Source organism: Apteryx mantelli, chromosome 1 (assembly GCF_036417845.1).
Source record: "Apteryx mantelli isolate bAptMan1 chromosome 1, bAptMan1.hap1, whole genome shotgun sequence".
NCBI classification, from domain to species: domain Eukaryota; kingdom Metazoa; phylum Chordata; class Aves; order Apterygiformes; family Apterygidae; genus Apteryx; species Apteryx mantelli.
Genome location: NC_089978.1, coordinates 157269876 through 157288177, shown reverse-complemented (window position 1 = coordinate 157288177; position 18302 = coordinate 157269876). Strand labels below are relative to the sequence as shown.

The 18302-nt window shown below is 39.5% G+C and overlaps 1 protein-coding gene across 1 annotated transcript in view; it reads left to right on the top strand.

Moving 5' to 3' along the window:
* DGKI (diacylglycerol kinase iota) overlaps positions 1–18302 on the top strand; it is a 220630-nt gene that overhangs the window by 106890 nt on the left and 95438 nt on the right. Inside the window, exons 9-16 of the mRNA XM_067289862.1 lie at positions 4224–4319; positions 4619–4693; positions 6761–6856; positions 9029–9111; positions 11470–11530; positions 15171–15284; positions 15874–16011; positions 17206–17284. Coding sequence (XP_067145963.1) covers positions 4224–4319; positions 4619–4693; positions 6761–6856; positions 9029–9111; positions 11470–11530; positions 15171–15284; positions 15874–16011; positions 17206–17284 — 742 coding nt within the window. The remainder of the gene's footprint in view (positions 1–4223; positions 4320–4618; positions 4694–6760; positions 6857–9028; positions 9112–11469; positions 11531–15170; positions 15285–15873; positions 16012–17205; positions 17285–18302) is intronic.

Sequence of the window (18302 nt, the reverse complement as noted above, 5' to 3'; positions counted from 1 at the left end):
AGAAATGATGAGAAAACTAAATTTTATTTTCACCCAGCATATTTCTAATGTATTTCTTTTTCAAATTGCTTTAAGTCACCATTTTTTAGAAACCTTTCATATGCTTTGTAGCATATTTTCTTACAAAAAAAATATTGAATTTGGTATATCATTTCTGGCTTACCAAAAAACCTCTTTGGGACCAGCAATACATTGCAGTCACTGCTCTTTTAACCAAAATCAGGAAAAGAATATTACAAATACAAAATATTTTTAATAACAAGAAAAAAAAGCATAACAGTATCCATGTCTGAACTGATTAAATCAAAAGAAGTCTTTCTTGATACTTTTATTTTTAAGAAGAAAAATCTACACTTCTAATTTTCTGTTGATTTGGTAGTTGGCCAAAACAGGGTGCCCTCCTAATAGTATTTTTAGAGACTTTCTTTCATATCCATTATTTTTTCATTATTTTTTCAAATAATTTCTGATTAAAAAAAAAATTAGTTGACTGTAGCTCATGAAAATAAATTGCTCTTAAATAAAGGCTTAATGTTATGCTTAGATATCTGTTAGCTTTGTGAGTCATGAGTGGAGATAATGCACTTCAATCTGTTTTTCCCCCTCCCCCCCCCCCTTCAGTCGTATGACAAGTCCTTGAAATTCTTGGTCAGCAGCATGCAGAAACCTTCTCTTGAGTAACTGAAGCTTTAGATAAATCAGAATGATATTTAGCACAGAGGATGGGCTTGTTTCCATGAAACTTCTCAGCAGCAGCCAATGCAATGTTAGTTCTGGGGAATGCATCTTTTTTCTGTAGAAAATACTGTAGCACCTTGCAGTTTTCAGATTTTTGGCAGAAGACTACATATTGTTTTGTTTTAAAGAAATTCATCTCCCCTCCTGCTGTTTCTGACCAGCTCTACTTCTGTGTATTATAACCCTCTTCACCCTATATACATGTTTGATGAACACTATCAAATATTCACTGCATTTAATTACAGAATAGAAAAAAATTCACAAATTTTTGAAAATTCATATAGTAAATAAATGTGTAAACAGCAATCTTTTTTTTGTATGTTTCACAATAAAAAAAAAATTGGCTAGAAGCCTTTTTGTTATAAGTTATTTCCTCAGCTCTAATTACTCCCATTGGTCATAGGCAACTCCTGAACTGAATTCCCTATTCATATGAAATTGATTTTAGTGGTGCCTTCATCTTGTTTGTTCGTTGTTTCTTTTAAGTGAATAAGATGGCTTTTCGTAGCAAGATCTTGCCTTGATTTTTAATTTTTGTTTCTCTTTATTGTTTTAATTTTATTTCTCTCCTTTTTGGAAAAACAAAAATGTTTTTCTATGCTTATTATGTACCTGGGTCACCACCTTTCAACTATTGAACTTGAATAAAGAGCAAGCTTCCCCTCTGATTGCCAGCAACATCATGGTAGGAAAACATTATGCTGTAATTACTTAAGGACAAATCTCTGCTGACAATCCACATTCTAAATGGGGAGCTTTTGCTTCTTGCAAGCAACTGATTACAAGATGAAGAACATTCAGAATGGTTCAAATTGCTTTGGGATAGGTGGTAGCCCTGTATGTAATGATTGATTTACACGAATGGAAAACTCCCAGTACCTATTTCATGTTTTTCAGACCATGAGCCACTTCTGTGACTTCTTTACTGATTTCCAGTGTTTCTCTACAGTGTTAGCAGTACTTCAGTACTGGCTCTGATCTCCTGGAGTTCAAATCAATTCCCTGTCCCAGTCTACGAAAGCAGGACACTCTGACTAGTGGTCATTCATTACATGTGAGGCTTGGTAGCCTGAGCGTTGTTACCACAAGGAATGGATTTACTATGCTTGTGTTGTGGGAGAAAAGTAGATAGCAAAGAGAATCTGGCTAATGTGCTTACTGTTTCAGCCTGTCTTCTGTTGTTTGGGAAGGCAAAAGCAGTAACGGTAAATATGCCAGGTTTCTGTTCAAAGTGAGCAAGTATGGTGTTTTCTCCTTACCCCTCTCTGAGGAACTTCAAAAAGTGCTAGTGAGTATACTCCTAGGCATCTTTCTTTCCTTACTTGATTGCTGATGTCAGCTAGCTTGTCTGACTGTGGCTTGTAAACAGACAGAAGATGGTCAAGATTGACCTTCCCATAGAATGTTCATTATTTTCATCGTATGGAGCCCAGCATGCTAAATGCTTTTGAAAATGAAGGCTGAAATGCAAAGGAAAAGGGTGAAAGGGATCCACTGGATCTGCACATGATAGGTAGTCCATGGCCCTCACACTGCCCAACATTATACAAAGGCTCCAACTCTTTTCTTCATCTAGCTAAGCTTGCTTAGAAGAACTGTAGTGACCGTGCCATATTACCAAAAATCTCTCTTTGAAGATGGCCAAATTGACATCCACAAAGGAGAAGTTTCCTTTCTAGAGGCAAGTTAGGATTTACATATGGTGCACACTTAAAGGTATGCTTTACTATCAAGTACTTTGCTGAATAACGTTGTGTTTTTGTAAAATATTCCTCTTGTTATGTGGACAAAGTAGTACACATCAATTTCTTTCATTTACCATGTGAAGATTGATGATTACTCTTGGCTGTTATTCTTTTGCATGCTTACAAAGAAAACCTGCATATATTTAGTCAGCTTTTTTGCCCTTCATCTGCTATAGACATGCAGTTGCAATTACTGCAGCAAAACTTTAGGTTCTCTTGACACTATAGATGTAGGTATGCTAAAAATCATGAGATAGCATAGTTGTAACAAAAATGCAGCATACTTTATTGCCTTTTGAGAGTGGAAATGAAAAAAAAGTCATAATCATGATGGAGGCCTAGACTAGAACTGTTTCTCTAATGTAGTTGTATGCCTCTTCCCATATCCACCCATAGGCAAGAAAGGAGCTAAGTTGTAATTGGTTTTAAAGACAACTACATTTAAACATTTTAAAACTATTTTTTAATGTAGGCAGGATTTTACTGACCTGCCTTTACTCTTTCCCTGATAAGAAGGGGCTTAGCTCCACTTCCCAGATCAGTTCAGTCCTTGTGGTTAATCATACTTTCAAGATCGCTCTTATATGTATCAAAGTAGGGAAGAGTAGGAGTCATTGTCTTCAGTATTTTCAGTAAGCAGTAAGGTATGAATATGTCATGGTCCACAAGGAAAGTTGAGAGGTGACAAAGATTGGGAACCTGTGCTCTACAGCAGTCTTTTCTTGGTTGGGGTGAAAAAGACGGCAGTCTTTTTAGGCATTTCAGTTAGATGCCTGCCAGGTCATGAGCTTTCTACATTTCTGGGAAGTTAGAGAAAAAACTAAACTCTGTATCTGGTGTGTCGTACTGAAGGTCTGAAATTCTGGAAATGGTTGTTAAGGATTAAGCAGAGAATCTAGTAAATGTTCTCATTAATGTGGTGATGGTGCTGTTTAGCAAGCTGGATTAAGTAAGGACAGATGTAACTGATTAATACTTCTGCTCATATACTTGCTGATCTCTGGTCATTTACTTTTTTTTTTTCCCCCCTCCTCTTTTAAATGAAGTATGCTTTTGAGTAAGGTCAGAACAGAAATTAAATTTTGGATGACGTGAGCGGATCTTGCTCCCTTCTTGAAGCCAGAAAAGTTCAATAAACTTCTAATTTGCTGTCTTACTGGATTTCCTGGTGGTGGCTAGACGAGGAGTTGAAATGCTGAGAAAATATTTACAGAGTTTCCTATATTACTAAATTTCAATCATAGGGCAAGGGGAAGGATTTCCTGTAAATATTTTAATTCAGTAACTGCAGTCATAAAAAAGCCCCCCTTTGGTTTGTTCTTATCATATCAGAACACTTTGTGGTTCAGTATCACTAAGCAGGCTATCACCAGTCTGGAGAATAGCCTTGATGCAAGTTCTGATTTTCTAGGTTCTGCAAAAATACAAGTAGTTTTACGTTTTTTTTCTGTAGATGAGCGACATTGTTGTTTAAAAAAAAAGAAAACCCCCCAGAATCCTTAAATGTTAACGATTCAGTGAGAGTTCCTTATCAGATGATTACACTAGCTGCTTGGTAGGCTGGAAGTGACTTTGCAGTGCCAGCATCATACACCATGGTGGCCTACGTTATGTTGAGTCATAATGGTCGAGAGCTAAAACTTGTTGTTTTCTTTCCTAAAAAAAACAAAAACAAAAAAACAAAAAAAAAAACATGAAAAATATCTCATTTATCATGTTTTTTATTACATCTTTATGCAGGGGGTCTCCATACCAGGAGACGAGCCTGATTGGGCAGGAGACTGGAGCCCCGAAGGGGAAACGGGCGTCTCCTACCCCTATTGGGAGGGTTGGCAGGTACAACATGTGGTGTTATGTGAGTCTATGGGAGCATCTGATCTTTTTCCCCCTCACAGCGTGGGAAAGTTTCCAGTTCCAAAGCACCAGTCTGGTCTCCGTGTGTGGCTTTCTCCATAAACGGTGGTGTGGAAGTGTAAAGCATGCAGCGCATGTGATTTAAATTTCGCGCATGTGCCAGATACTCTTATCATCCTCCAAGTGGACATGCATGGTAGAGCTTCATAAAGAGGCTCTGTCTGGGCCTGTCTTTTAAATTTTGTTTTGCTTTTCATGTATTCTTTTTCCTTTTGCTGTAGAACTCATTAAAGACTTCAACCCGGCGGAAGAAGAGAACATCTTTTAAAAGAAAAACCAGCAAAAGAGGCAATGAAGTAGGTATTAAAGAACTCTGGAAATCAGGATCCTTTTGTTTAAATGTGTAAATATTCATTTTAAAGTTCAATTTTTTTATTGCCATTTTTAATATGTTTTTTTTTTCCACTGGAAAATTCCACTTCCATGAACTTTTCATGGGAAGAGATAAGTTTTGATAAAACTCATTTGAGAAGTTTATTTGCTTGGTTGATTCTCCCCCCCCCCCCAAAAAAAAAAAAAACCAAAAACAAAACAAAACCCCCCCCCACAACATACCAGACTTCAGAATGACCAGTGGCCTCATGAGATGGCCTTCACTTGGGGTGTAAAAGACTTGGATCAAATGCTTGGTTCCCTTTTGGCAGAGCGGGGGTGTGACGCTGGGTTTGTGAAATCCCTGATAAGTGCACTGACTGCAAGGGTCCTCTCTGGTTTGAGGGTGCTTCCTTCAGGAGATCTTCTGTTGTAAAGATTCTAAAAATTACAAGATAGATGTTGAGTCAGAGAGAGAAAACAAATGACTGGTCCTGTGGTCAGGTTTACCACCTAGGTGGTAGAGGACCTTGTTTCTAGTCCCTGCCCTAGTGGATTAATTACGTAGATGAAGAACAACAATCTCATGGGGAGAGATGGAGGGAGACTCACCTCTGCATAGCCAGAGCTTTCTTGTTATGGTCCTCTCTTGGGTGATGGGAGAGCTGCAGACCAGAGACTTGAGTCTGTCTGCCACAGCCCAGGTGAGCGCCCTTACTGCTGAGCTCTCTGGTGTCCCGTGGACATGGGGGAGGGAGGGAGGAGAATGGTTTTCTCACTCTATTACTCCTTATAAAAACCTTGTTAAGGTACATGTGCAAAAGGCTGTGATTTGTGGCACATCTAACAAGACTGCAACATGAGAAACAGCAGGCCACCACAGATTACAAAAGGGTGTACCAGTTTAAGAGGGTTGCTAACCAAGGTAGAAATTACCAGGGCAACCCTATCATAAATACCAAAGAAGGATGTAAAGTTAGCAAAGCTAGAGCCAATGGTAAACAGGTAAACATGCGGGCTCTTTATTTGGGAGGGGATGAGGGTGGTAAAGAGGAAGAGCTCTGGAGGAGAAAAGGGGGGAAAAAAAGGGAATATAAGAGGAAACAAATCATGTGACTGGGGCTGTTCAAGGTGTCTGTGAAGCTGCCCTATATCTGATCAGTGCAGCTTGGAATGGGATAGCAAATCTGTTGTTGCCCTGACCATATCTGCATCTGACTCACTTCTGCTGTTGGGGGAACCTGGCTGCTCTCTCTAATGTGAGTAAGGAAATATTCCTAAAATCCTAACAAATTTCCAGCATGTCTGGGTTTTATCCATTTGTAAAATAGAGGAGAAAAAAAAAAAAAGAGATCCAAACCCTCCCAAGTTCGAGAGTTATGGTTTCTGCTGAAAGATTAGTCATCTATATCTTTCGAAATACCTGCTTATATCTGCTCTTCTGTATATTCACATGAAGTTAAAGAAGCCACTGAAACTTCATTTCAAATTCATGAAAATCTACTGCTTATTGGCTTCTAAATTTATTTGGTGACTTTGTATTATTTCCTGCAAGTAGATATTCATCTCATTGACATAATGCATGACATTCGTTCAAAGGAGGGAAGGCCAGCAAGGCCAAGCATTCAGATCTAGAGCAGATCATTTGTAACTAAGTGCTGATACTACTTGTCTGTTAGATGGAGTTCATGAAATAAGTAGTTTGTATCATTTTCTATTGGAAAACTTTTCATATTAAAAAATAGCAATTTATCTGACACAGTATTAGGCTGGGTGAATAATTGTTTTGGGAGAAAGGATATTGAGGAGAAGTTTTTAGAAAAATAAATTTGGATCAGCATGAAGTGATTTTTTTTCCTCTTTATTTTCTTACTAAATTGTCTCAGCTGGATAAATTAGTCCCAGCTGAGCACCACATTAACCTGGCAATACTATTTCCAATACCTGAGGTAGTTTTGTCAGGGCTCCACAGTGCACTCACTATGTTATGCCAGGGAGACTTATTCTTTGTGTAATTTTTATTAAAGTTGTTTCTTGCTTCTATTCCTCAGGATAACAAAGGTCGGCCATTTGTGATAAAGCCTATCTCATCTCCACTCATGAAACCACTGCTGGTTTTTGTCAATCCAAAAAGTGGAGGGAATCAGGTAAGAACATCACCTGGATCCAGATAAGTTTTATTTTAACAACAGTGTTCCTGCAGATGAAAATAATTTTTGGTCAGTCATAGATACGGAGAGTTTTATGCAACTGAACTGCAGCCTCTTGGAAGAGGTGCTTGGTGTTGAATGGCCTTTCTACTTCAATGGGTACTTGAATCTTTGAGTAGTCACCTTCCTATTCTTGAAAGAATCTAAAATGGTGGTTCAGAGGTTTTTAGGAGACTTCCTTTTTCCACAGAAAATGGAGATCCACAAAGAAGTCTCAGATACTTGTTTTATCCTACAAGTGATCTAATTTCACTCGGAAAGCCTCTACACATTTCTATGGCATGAAAAAAAAAAAAAATCCCTTCTGGTCCTGTACTGTAAATCTGTATATACTGTAAAGAACCAAATTTCAGTGACTAACATAGTCTCAAAGGCATACTTCTTTCTTAGGGCTCTTGGAATTAAAATTTATCCAAGTGAATGTTTTCCAGATTAGTTTTGCTGTTTTTTGTTTACCAACTAATCTGAGTGCCTTTTAACAGACAGGGCCTTCTAGCTGAAAAGAGAAGATTGATGTAGGATATAACAGAAGCCTAGAGAGCATGGAGAATAGCATAGCTGCTGTTCACTTCATCTCCTGGTACAAGAATTAGGGAGGGTGCCAAATGAAACTGCTAGGAGTTGGACTCAAAATAAAGAAAAAAAAGGTGCTTCTTCCCACAGTGTGCAACTACTTCAGCTGTGGAACTCCTTGCCATGGGATGCTGTGGATGCTAAGAGTTTACATGGATTCAAGGGGAGATTTGGAAGAGAAGAGAAAACCCTGAGGGTTGCCAAACTCCTGGAACCCCCCCACTCTGGGCTCAGGACTTCTATGAACTGCAAATAGCTGGATACCTTCCTAAAGGAAGCACCACATTGGTTTTCTCTGTTCTTATTCTTTTTTCTAGGCACTTTGCTGTTCTTCTCAGTTCTCCACTTAGGGGAAGCTGTCAGACATGTCAGACAGAAGAGCCCTCCTTAAGAAGGGGAAGCTAATGAAAAAGAAATGAGGGAGAAGCAAGTAATTATAGCAACAAAGAATGAAAAAGGGAAGGTCAAAAGTTAATAAAACATAAAAATGGTGAATGATGGGATGCAGAGCAGAGCACCTCCAACAGTGCATGCTGCTCCCTGAAAATGTACAAGGAGTTAGTAGGCACTGCCCACTGGTACTCTTGCCTGCAGGCATCACAGGACAAAGAAGTGTAGATAGAATCAAATTCCTTTGGGAAGGACTGCAGCCAGCTACACATGGCATAAAGACAGACATCTCTGTAGAAGGACCATGACTTGGTTTTAATTGCTCTGTGAACATAACCTCACATGTTGCTCCATCAAAGATTTCCATCTTGCATCCCCTGGGCTATGTCTGAAATGTATTTTTGAATTACTTTGGAGTACAGGCTGGCCCAATGGGGTTCTTAGCCAACTTCTGCTAGTAAGAGATCCTGCCACTTCGTGTCTGGGCAGAACATGAAGGAAGAGAATTGAGTGTGTGGAATATAAGCCCTAGAGTTTGAGGAGGCAGAAATTATCTCTTCAGGCGATGGGTTGGCCACATTGCACTGAGGGGACCATTGGGGCAGCTGTAGCCCATAGAGTCCTTGATTTCTGCTTCATGAGATGGTAGAGGGTTACGGTTATGAGTATTCATAGTGGTGATGGTGAAGGTCACAGCAGTGTCATGCCTTGGATGTTGGGCAGGAGGCTGTTCTGCATGATGGTGACTTTGTCCAGAAGTCCATTCAGCTCCTTTCTGTTGTGGATGGTAGGCTAAGAATGATGTGGAAGAGCAGAGGTCTCTTCTTGCAGGTTACTGTGGGCAATGAACCTTTGGTCTGACCCAGAATTTCTGTTCTTATGAACCATTAGTCATCTGTGTTGTTAAATTTAGTCTATATGTAGACATGTGTGCCCTTTGCTGCCCCCGGACTGGTGGGTCACATGACAATTCTATAGAGCAGTCATCTGCTATGACTCTTTATTTTTTCTTTTTCTTGCTTTGTTTGCTTTATAAAGCACAGAAGAAAGAATGGCAGTCTGAATGCAGTGAATAATAAATAGTATTATTTCTAATAATCATTAACTTACTCATAATTTCTTTCCTTCAATTTTCTCTCTTCCCAGGGCACCAAAGTTCTCCAAATGTTTATGTGGTATTTGAATCCACGCCAGGTCTTTGATCTCTCTCAGGAAGGGCCAAGAGATGCGTAAGTTCTCAAGCCTTCAGCACTGCAGATCATAATTCTTTTCTTATCAGCAAAGCAGGCAAAGGGCTTTTAGACTGTACTGATGCTGATAGGCCTAGGTTTTCAGAGCCAAATGGTGATTCAGGACCTAAGTTTCAGATATATTTAAACCTATGCCAGTTTCTGTCCTTGCTCAGTAAAAGTCTTAAGTATGTGAGCGGAGAAGAGAAAGCTTAGGAGGGACCTAACAGCAGCTTTCCAATACCTGAGGAAGTTATCAAGAAGATGGAGCTAAGATCTTTACAGCAGTGCATGGTGGGAGATGTAGAAACAGTGGACATAAATTGAAACCAGAGATGTTCTGACTGGATATAAGGGAAATCTTTTTCACTGTAAGGACAGTTAAGCATTGCAACAGTTTGCCCAGAGAGGTTGTCTTCATCCTTGGAGATTTTGAAGTCTTGATTGCGTAAATCCCTGAATAACCTGGTCTGAGCTCAGAGCTGACCCTGCTTTGAACTGGAGTTGGACTACAGACTCCTGAGGTTCCTTCAAACCCAAATTGTTCTGTGATTCTATGATTGACTGTCACAAGTTAGCAGGTTTTCTTCTGAATAGGGAGTTTTTTGGTTTTTGTTTTTTCACTTTCTTTATTCTGTTGTCTGCATTTTGGAACTTATGGCCTCAATACACCAGTCGAATACATTTGTGAGTGGCAACTTTCATGCTCTGTTATTCAGGTATGATCTTTCAGGTCTGCCAAGGAGCACACTTTACTGGTCAGAATTTGTTGTTCCCTGTGTTAAATGGCTTTGGGGAGGACCCAAAGTAAGTAACAGAAGAGAAGACAGAGGATGTTACATGATCTCCTCAGAGACTGCTATTCATATTGTAAGTAGGTAGATGGAGGATGTTTTAAGAATACTCTTTCCAAGAAAAGCAGGACAAAGCTGTAGAAGCACAGGCCATCCTTTGGTACAAAATCACACATTAGTAACACATTGCAGTGTCTTCTTCAGAATTACTGCTTTAAAATGTGCATTTTTGCACATTTAATCAGACATGCATGTCTGATTAGAAAATCTGAAAAATGTCAAATGTGGATCACGGGGTACTAGGCACCAAGAGAAGGCTATTGCATAGGTGATCAGATTCACCTAACCAAAGAAGGAGGTTAATTGAACTTCCTTATGCCTAAATCTCAGCAGGCCCTACAATATGCAGATCCTGTACTGCCTGACCATTCCCTAGTGGTTAATCATTACAATGGGCTAAAGATGCCCACTGATTTCCATATACGACAGCAGCATGCAACTGTCTGCTTGCTTAGTAACTGACTCAGTTTACCTGGGCAATAGTTAAGTGTGAGCATTTTTGATGGGAGGACCAGTCTTTAAAGGGCTGATTCTCATTGCTAAGGGTTAAGAGACTGTCCTACATTTGAGATGAGAATATTTGCTTTGCTTAAGTGTTTGTTCAGTGCTGGTTTCACAAGGTAGGCAGTACAAAATGGATAGTAATCATGTAAAATCACATCTCCTGTATAAGGAAAGTCCGAGTATTTGCTATTCGTGCTTTCAGACCACCCAAGCCTTTTTTTCCTGCCAAAAGCCCTCCACTGCTACTCTCTTCATGATAGAAGCTTTAAAGTAGCTGTATGGTTTTTCAGAGTTGTGTAGCAGAAGGAGGATCAAGCCTCAGTTCATTAGGCTCTCAACATTTTAATGTATCCCCTTTATTGGGATATATTTCATTATGGCTCTCTTTCATGCCACTGAAAGAACAGGTTTTTAATCAGTGTTTTTTCTGGCTTTCCTGTTGGTACCTTAGATCAGATGTCCAGAGAAAGAGTTTTATTAGATGTTATTGCCTTGCATGATATTAGAGAAGTACAATTGCTAGTTGAAAGAGCTTGTAATATTCTGCAGGCTTCAGAAATGGTGGCTCAGCAAATCCTGACCAGCAATACCCAATTTTGTTTAAAAAAATAAAAAATAAAAAAAAATCAACATTTACATGTGTTTGTTTTAGGATAGGAGGAAAAAAAAATTGAAGGATTTGTCATCTCCAGAGCAAAATATAGCCTAACCGCAGAGGAAGGTCCTATTTTACTTCCTGGCGGATGTGTATGTGTGGGTGTGCAACACATGGAGAGGTGGGAAGAGCCCCCCGAGAAGAGCGGCACTGCTCTCTGCGAGTGTCCCCTTCAGCGCGGAGGCTCTCGGTGACACCAACGCTTTCTATTTCTCCCTAAATTCCTAAATATTTCAGACTGAAATATGTGGTGGTTACACAGTCACTCAGCAAAAGGCATAAAAAGTGCCCCCCCCATCACTGTACTGATTTTTTTTTAATTTATTTTCCCTTTCCCCCTGCCAGGCTGGAGCTGTACAGGAAAGTGCCAAACCTGCGGATCCTGGCCTGCGGTGGGGACGGGACGGTAGGTGGCCGGCACCTGGCAGCCCATGTGGTGGTCATCGCCAGGAGGTGAAATTCCTCCTGTAGCCGTTTGAAGAAAACCCACACAGTCATGGGTTTCCCACCTCATGATGCACGCAGTGCCGGATAACATACATTACACCTGTGAAATCTACATTTTTTTTTTTTTTCTGGATGATCTGGCCTACCTAGTGATGGGTCCAGTTCCTTGTGTCAGTCCTGCTACCGGCTCCTTGTAGTCTATACACTTTATGCATTAAGTCTCGGTACAAATAAAGACCAAATTTGCTGGCTTTCTCTCATGATTTGCTGAGAGTTTAGTGGGTAAAGCCAGTGGCTGGATGTCATTACATCGTAGTTACTACTCCATCCCTGCTGTTATCTCCCTATTTGACCTCAGACATGATGGTCTCCTCTGTGTCTAAGCTTCCCAACTTTCTTTACAAAGCATCTGCAGGGAGGGATATCACAGTGATCATAATGCCAGCCTGAGATCTGGAAGATCCAGGTTCAGTATTTTTTTCCTGCTGAATTCCTGTTAAATCTTGGATAAGGTAAGTAGGGTCAGGTATTTAAACACAGATTCAGGTACCTTCAGATGTAGACAGGCTGTAAGGTTCAGGGCCTTCATGCATTTCCAAACCAGATAAGTGACTGCTAGCCATAGTTGCAGTCCCATGTTGCAAGTGATAATGGAGGAATTACAGTTTCATTACTCTTGCCAGTTCTTAGGAATACATTGTCAGTCTCACTCTGTGCATTTGAGTGCCTAAATACAGTTGAAAATCGAACCTGTAGTATCTGCGAAGCTCAGTTCCCACCCCAAAACACCTCTGATAATAGTTGTAACCAGAATTATGGCAAGGAAAATGCATTACTGATTGTGAAGGACTCAGATATTGTATGAAAGGGCCATATGGCTAACTAGGTTAGATATATGTTGACATTTAAGGCACCAGGAGCCTATTCTTAGGGAGCTAAGCCCACCCTCCATCCATCTCTGCTTGAATTATTGGGGGAATCATCCTGTTTAGCTGTGGATTCCTTTAAAACCCGAGATGTAGGAATTATTAATACCAGTGCTTTCTCTGCAAAGGTGAAAGAAAAATGTTATTCAACTACTGTCTTGCTGTTACTTGGAACAGTAAGATATTACTGTTATTGGGAACATTACTTGACCTGTAAGGTCTCAAGACCTTTTGGCAGGAGATATAACTACAGCAAAGAGAGAAGACATAGTTATGACAAAAGTCTCCATGTGAGGGAGAAAATATTTAAATAGGAGATAGTCTAGAATCTGAAAATATTAATATAGAAATGAATGCAACTGCATTGACACTTACCATCCTTTGTTAAGCAAAGGAAAAAACAATGCAAGCGATAGGTGGCAGTACCTTCTCATTAGTATGACCAGCACTCGCTATTACCTTTGCTGCTGGTGCTGAGTTTGAAGCAAATTAATACTTAGTTATTCCCAAAGCCATTACATCTAGAAATGAAAAATCTGGCTCAAATGGACTTAGTGAATATTCAATGAGACCAGATGTTACCTTGCGTTATTGTGGTGCATCAGAACTTATTGTAACTTTTTCATCATCTTGCTGTTCTTTTCCAGGGTGTAAGTGGAAAGCTTTGTTTCCGAACAACTGGTAGCTTTCTGTTTACAGGAAAATGACAATCTTTGTCATCCCTGATTATGAACATAATATACAAGGTTTAGAAATAGCCTCAAGTTAAATAGCTATGTTGTAAATATACATGAGTAATTTGCAGTTTCTCTTTATCAGTTAAAAGCATTTACAAAAGTGGTTAGTGTTGTAATGTTACCTGTACCAGTGGGAGACTGAGGCACAGATGTACAGATTAATTCAGAGGCACTGTCAAAGGGCTAATGAAAAAGGGCTTTGTAGGAAGTCATGGCACCAGTGAAGTCATTGGTGAATTTTCCAAAGCCTTTCATGGGCCGAGGTACCATTCTAGGGGTTCTTTACTCTGTGTCCTGTTCTCAACACCTAAAGATAGATTTTTGAAAGGTAGAGGATTACTTACCTCTGAAAATCCCTTTAAGGACTGGACTTAGTCCTATCATGGTGCCTGTGATAGGCTTAAGTACTTTTGGTGGAATCCAAGTTCATGAGAGAGGTGATTCAGATGACTGTTGTCAGACAATGGGCTCTAACGTGGGATCACATCCCAGATGAATGCTTTACTAATTGGACAACTGGTTAGGATATATAACTCTGATAAATGCTGTTTATACAAAATTAAGCTTCTCCATGAAGAGACTTGGAGAAAGAAGTACCCTAGACTACCAAATAGGCACGTGATTGTTATATCTATCAGGCCACCCCTTTACAGTCCTTCAAATTCTAAGTGCTTCCTAATACTCAGATTATTCTGGGTACCTTTCATGAACCTCCACTTTCATCCTGGTATGGGGTGGGAATCTATTTGAAATCATATTAATGTTTGTCATGAGAGAAACATCCTGCCCAGCTGCAGTCAGATTTCGGTTTTATGTCTTATTTAAAAGCTCACATTTTCAATAGAGACTGAATCTTACCTTTGAACACTGGTGTCAGGACAAAAAAATAGGACAATTTTACCCTTTTATATTTATTTTAATTCATTATTTAAAAATGCAGCACATTCTCTCTTTTTTTGGTAAAGGTAAGAAATAATTTAGGAAATAGTGCTTTTTCTTACAGCAAAAATTTCAGTTGTAACAAGTTTGAGAACATTTTCAGCAACACTTCACTTACCCTTTGGAAATTGCCATTTAATGAAAGCCAAATATTTTGCAATAACTTGTTCCTTCTGGCTAGATTTCTATTTAAAAGTTTCCCTAGTCCAAAATAGGAAAAGGAAAGAGAACCATTGCTCTAATATAGCCAATAGTTTATGATGCAGAAGAACTAGATTCACCTTCCAACCCAGAGCCTTCAGACCTGAGCATTAGAGTTCAATTTGTCTTTTATTCTAGTTCAAAATACATAGATGCTTTATGCTTTACACAAAATGAAATAATTCAGCCTGGGGGAACAGGAGACCTGGGGGCAAGTCCGTGCTTGACTTGATCTGGGCCCTGCTTTCCTTTATTGCAGGCTGTATCCTGAGATACCATGCTGTTCTAATATCTCTCTCAAGTCTTTTTCATGAAAGTTCTCAAAAGTTTTAGTTTCCTTTTAACATAAGGGCCATTTAAAACTTTTGTCTTGAAGCATCCATAGTATTTTTCACCCACCTTTGCATACAGTATTTTTCAGAGCAATATTTAAGCAGCCCTGTAAATACTGGGTGTAATCCTATGTGTTTTTGTTTTCTGCTTAAAGGGAGCACAGAAGTTGTTAACGTTTTCTCAGTATCTTTCTGTGCTTTTAATGATAGCCAGTTTTTACATCCCAGAGCTTATGCTTGCACAGGAGCTTCATGAAGACTGCTGTACATGTTTTCTGAAAGGTGAAACCTCAGATGTGCAGCAGAGATGTAGAGTAAAATTTCAAATATCCTAATTTTTCCATCTTCCTTTTGTTTTACTTGATCTCTGTGTGGTGGGGATACAATCAAAATATGCCTTTTTCTTTTGTTCTTTCCCTTTTTAATGTTCTTGGTATTAGTTCTTTGCATTTCCTGTTTTATAGGTGGGCTGGATCCTCTCCATCCTAGATGAGCTGCAACTTAACCCCCAGCCTCCTGTGGCTGTCCTTCCGCTTGGCACTGGGAATGACCTTGCCCGCACCCTCAACTGGGGTGGGGTAAGCACTGACTTGGGTACCATTATGTGTGGCCTCTCGACTTGCTGCTCTAATTATTAGTTGTGTAGTAGGGTGGAACTTCCTTTCACTAAAATAGCAGGTAGGGCTGTTTCAAATGTCTGCTTCAAGCACCACAATTTGGTTCAGTTTGCAGTTTGGTGTCTTGAATTCATGACAATGTAATTGTTGTAATGGAAGTGTGGATAAGTGTATCTGATTTGTATTTCAGGCCGAATAATGAGAAGGATATGTGTGCTTTTAATTTAGGCAGTGTACAGTTTAAACTATTTCTCTGCATTTATCCTTGGCTATACCACTGGAGTTATTCCAGGCAAGGAAAAATATACTCTGACTTCCTCTCCTCCTGGTCCTACTGTGCCTGTGCAAGACTTGTATACCTCAATAGTAGTTTGTCAAAATGCTTGATATATAAAAATTTAGGAACATTTTTGAGGTGTTTTTAGGAACATTTGATCTGATGTTTTAGTTCTGTGTGAAAGGAGGGAGGTCTGACAGATATTTGGTGAGTGACTTGCTTTGCTTTGGGTGCCTGTGGCTGATGCCCTGGTGACACTTATTCTGCTGCCAGGGTTACACAGATGAGCCAGTGTCCAAGATCCTGTGCCATGTAGAAGATGGGACCATTGTCCAGCTGGACCGCTGGAATCTCCAGGTTGAGCGCAACCCTGATTTGCCACAGGATGAGCTGGAGGATGGGGCGCGTAAGGTTAGAGTCTTCTTTTTCCCAGGGGAGAAAGACTAGAGGATGCATAAGAGCATATCTTTGGAATATACCATAGGATGCATCAGTGGGAAGCTCTAAAACTCTTTCATTTTCTAGTTGCATCTCTTCCTCCTGCTCTTTTCATATGTCAACACTTCTAGAGGTATATGCAACCTAATGCATACCAGCCACTTGTTGTTGTTTATAACTCTCAGACTTTGTGTATTTATCCCCAAAACGAAATCCTGGCAAAAATCTTTGGATATCATCTGAAAGGTCATTGTTTTTCTCTAGTTAAGCTGAGGTAGCAGGAGAAGCAACCCTATGACCAGCATCCATTCCTAAATTACAGACACATCGATGAGGATGTAGAAGTATATTCCTTAGGAGTCTACTAGTGGATACAAACTGTTTCTTGTTTTACAGCAAAGGACGGTGTAGTTTTGGATTTTCCTTCTCTGTGGGTCTCTATATGCCGCTGATCTCCATTAGGTTGAGAGTTGAAGAATGGGAAAATCTTTATGGGAGGGGTCACATTTACACTAATCTGTCATTTGAACAGATGATGTTGAAAGTGTGGTGTTCATCAAAAAATGATTCTGTGAAAACAGCTTCCAGTAAATGTAAGAATCTAACTTTCCTCTTCTTGGTTATAGTTTCTAGCTTATGTATTGGACTCTACCATTCTCTCTCCACACCTCTACTGGGCCAGTGCAGTGATGAACAGGCCAGATGTGTGCTTCTCTGCCTCATGCATCCTCAATAGAATTAGGGTTCTTTGTCCAGGACTTCTTTTGCTACTGGTTATATGAAGCAGGAAGAATACAGCTTGACTTTCATATGCCATGCCGAGCTTGTAGTGCCAGCAATTAGGAAAATCTTTGTATTTACATATGAAGTAGAGTGGCATTATGGGAAATCTCAAAGAGAAAATAAAGAACCCTGTGATGTTGTGTTTAGAGATACTTATATGGTCATAAAACACTGTAGATATATTTGTGTTCTTTAGGCTTTTGCATTTGATCATCTTTCACAAACTGTTACTAGCTTTCATAATGGCTTTGTGCATATATTTTCCCGATATATTCCATTTTCTTCTTCTTAGCTTTTCATGAGATGACAGGTTTAAAGTAGTTAATTCCTGGTGTGCCATGGAATATTTCATGTGTCACATGCCTTTCTGTTTTCCAATTACAGCTTCCACTCAATGTCTTCAATAATTACTTCAGCCTTGGATTTGATGCACATGTTACACTGGAATTCCATGAATCTAGAGGTAAGAGGAGCTTTTTATTTCCTTAGCCTTGGGAATGGGCAATTATTTTATGAATTGCAAATGGATTTGGATTTAACAGCCTGTTGCTTATAATTCAGAAGGAATTATGCTGGAACATAAAAATCCAAGATACAGACTGTAAGCTGTGAAGTGATTGTATCCTGGGTTTCCAAGGGACTTATAAAGTCATACTTGGGCAAATATGTCCAATTTTATGCATAATATTGCTGAAGGACATATTGGATAAATATAGAATGTCTTGGTGATCTAAAAAATGAAAAAAAGTACAAGGAAAAAGATGATTCACTGGAAGAAAAGGGCTGAGGGGAGCTTTCAAAGTTTTTGAACTTCTAAAGGATGTATTAAGTATAGATAGAGAGGATGCTGATGCTGAGACAGAATTGTCGGAGTAAGAGCATAAAGAAAATCAAATGCAAGTCAGATGTAAGTTTTCCCAACAATGTAAAGGTTGGGGGAGGAGAAAACCTGTGAGGTTGTGGAAGTAGGAGAGTAGCGGGAGGATAATCACATTCTCAAATTGAACAGTTGCTACCTATGGATGAGTACAGCATGGTATCATTGAACTTGGTGCAGGCCCAGAGTGTATCTATGTAAATGAAAGGTTTTAATAGAGTTCAAAAAACTGTCAGGTGTTCTAGCTGTTGATGCATCTTATTTGTCCCCTTGGGGTGGCAAAACAGCCATCAACATACGGATCCAAATGTGGCTTAATGGGTGGGCTTTGAACTGATGTGAATTACTCTGTATGGTTTAGGCAAGTGTGCCTGTGTAAATGGACCTTGTTCAATTGTCCACATTCAGCGTTTGGTTGTTTCAGCTCCGTGTGCATGTTTTTCTTCTGAATGGCAGCCTCCCTTTTCTTCACTTTCATATTATTACAATGCCATTTCAGTGCCAAAAAAAAACCAACAAAAAAAACACCCTTCTGATGTGCTAAATAAAGAGTAAGATGCAAGATGGAGTGAGCTAATACATATTTTATAATGTTTAAGACTGC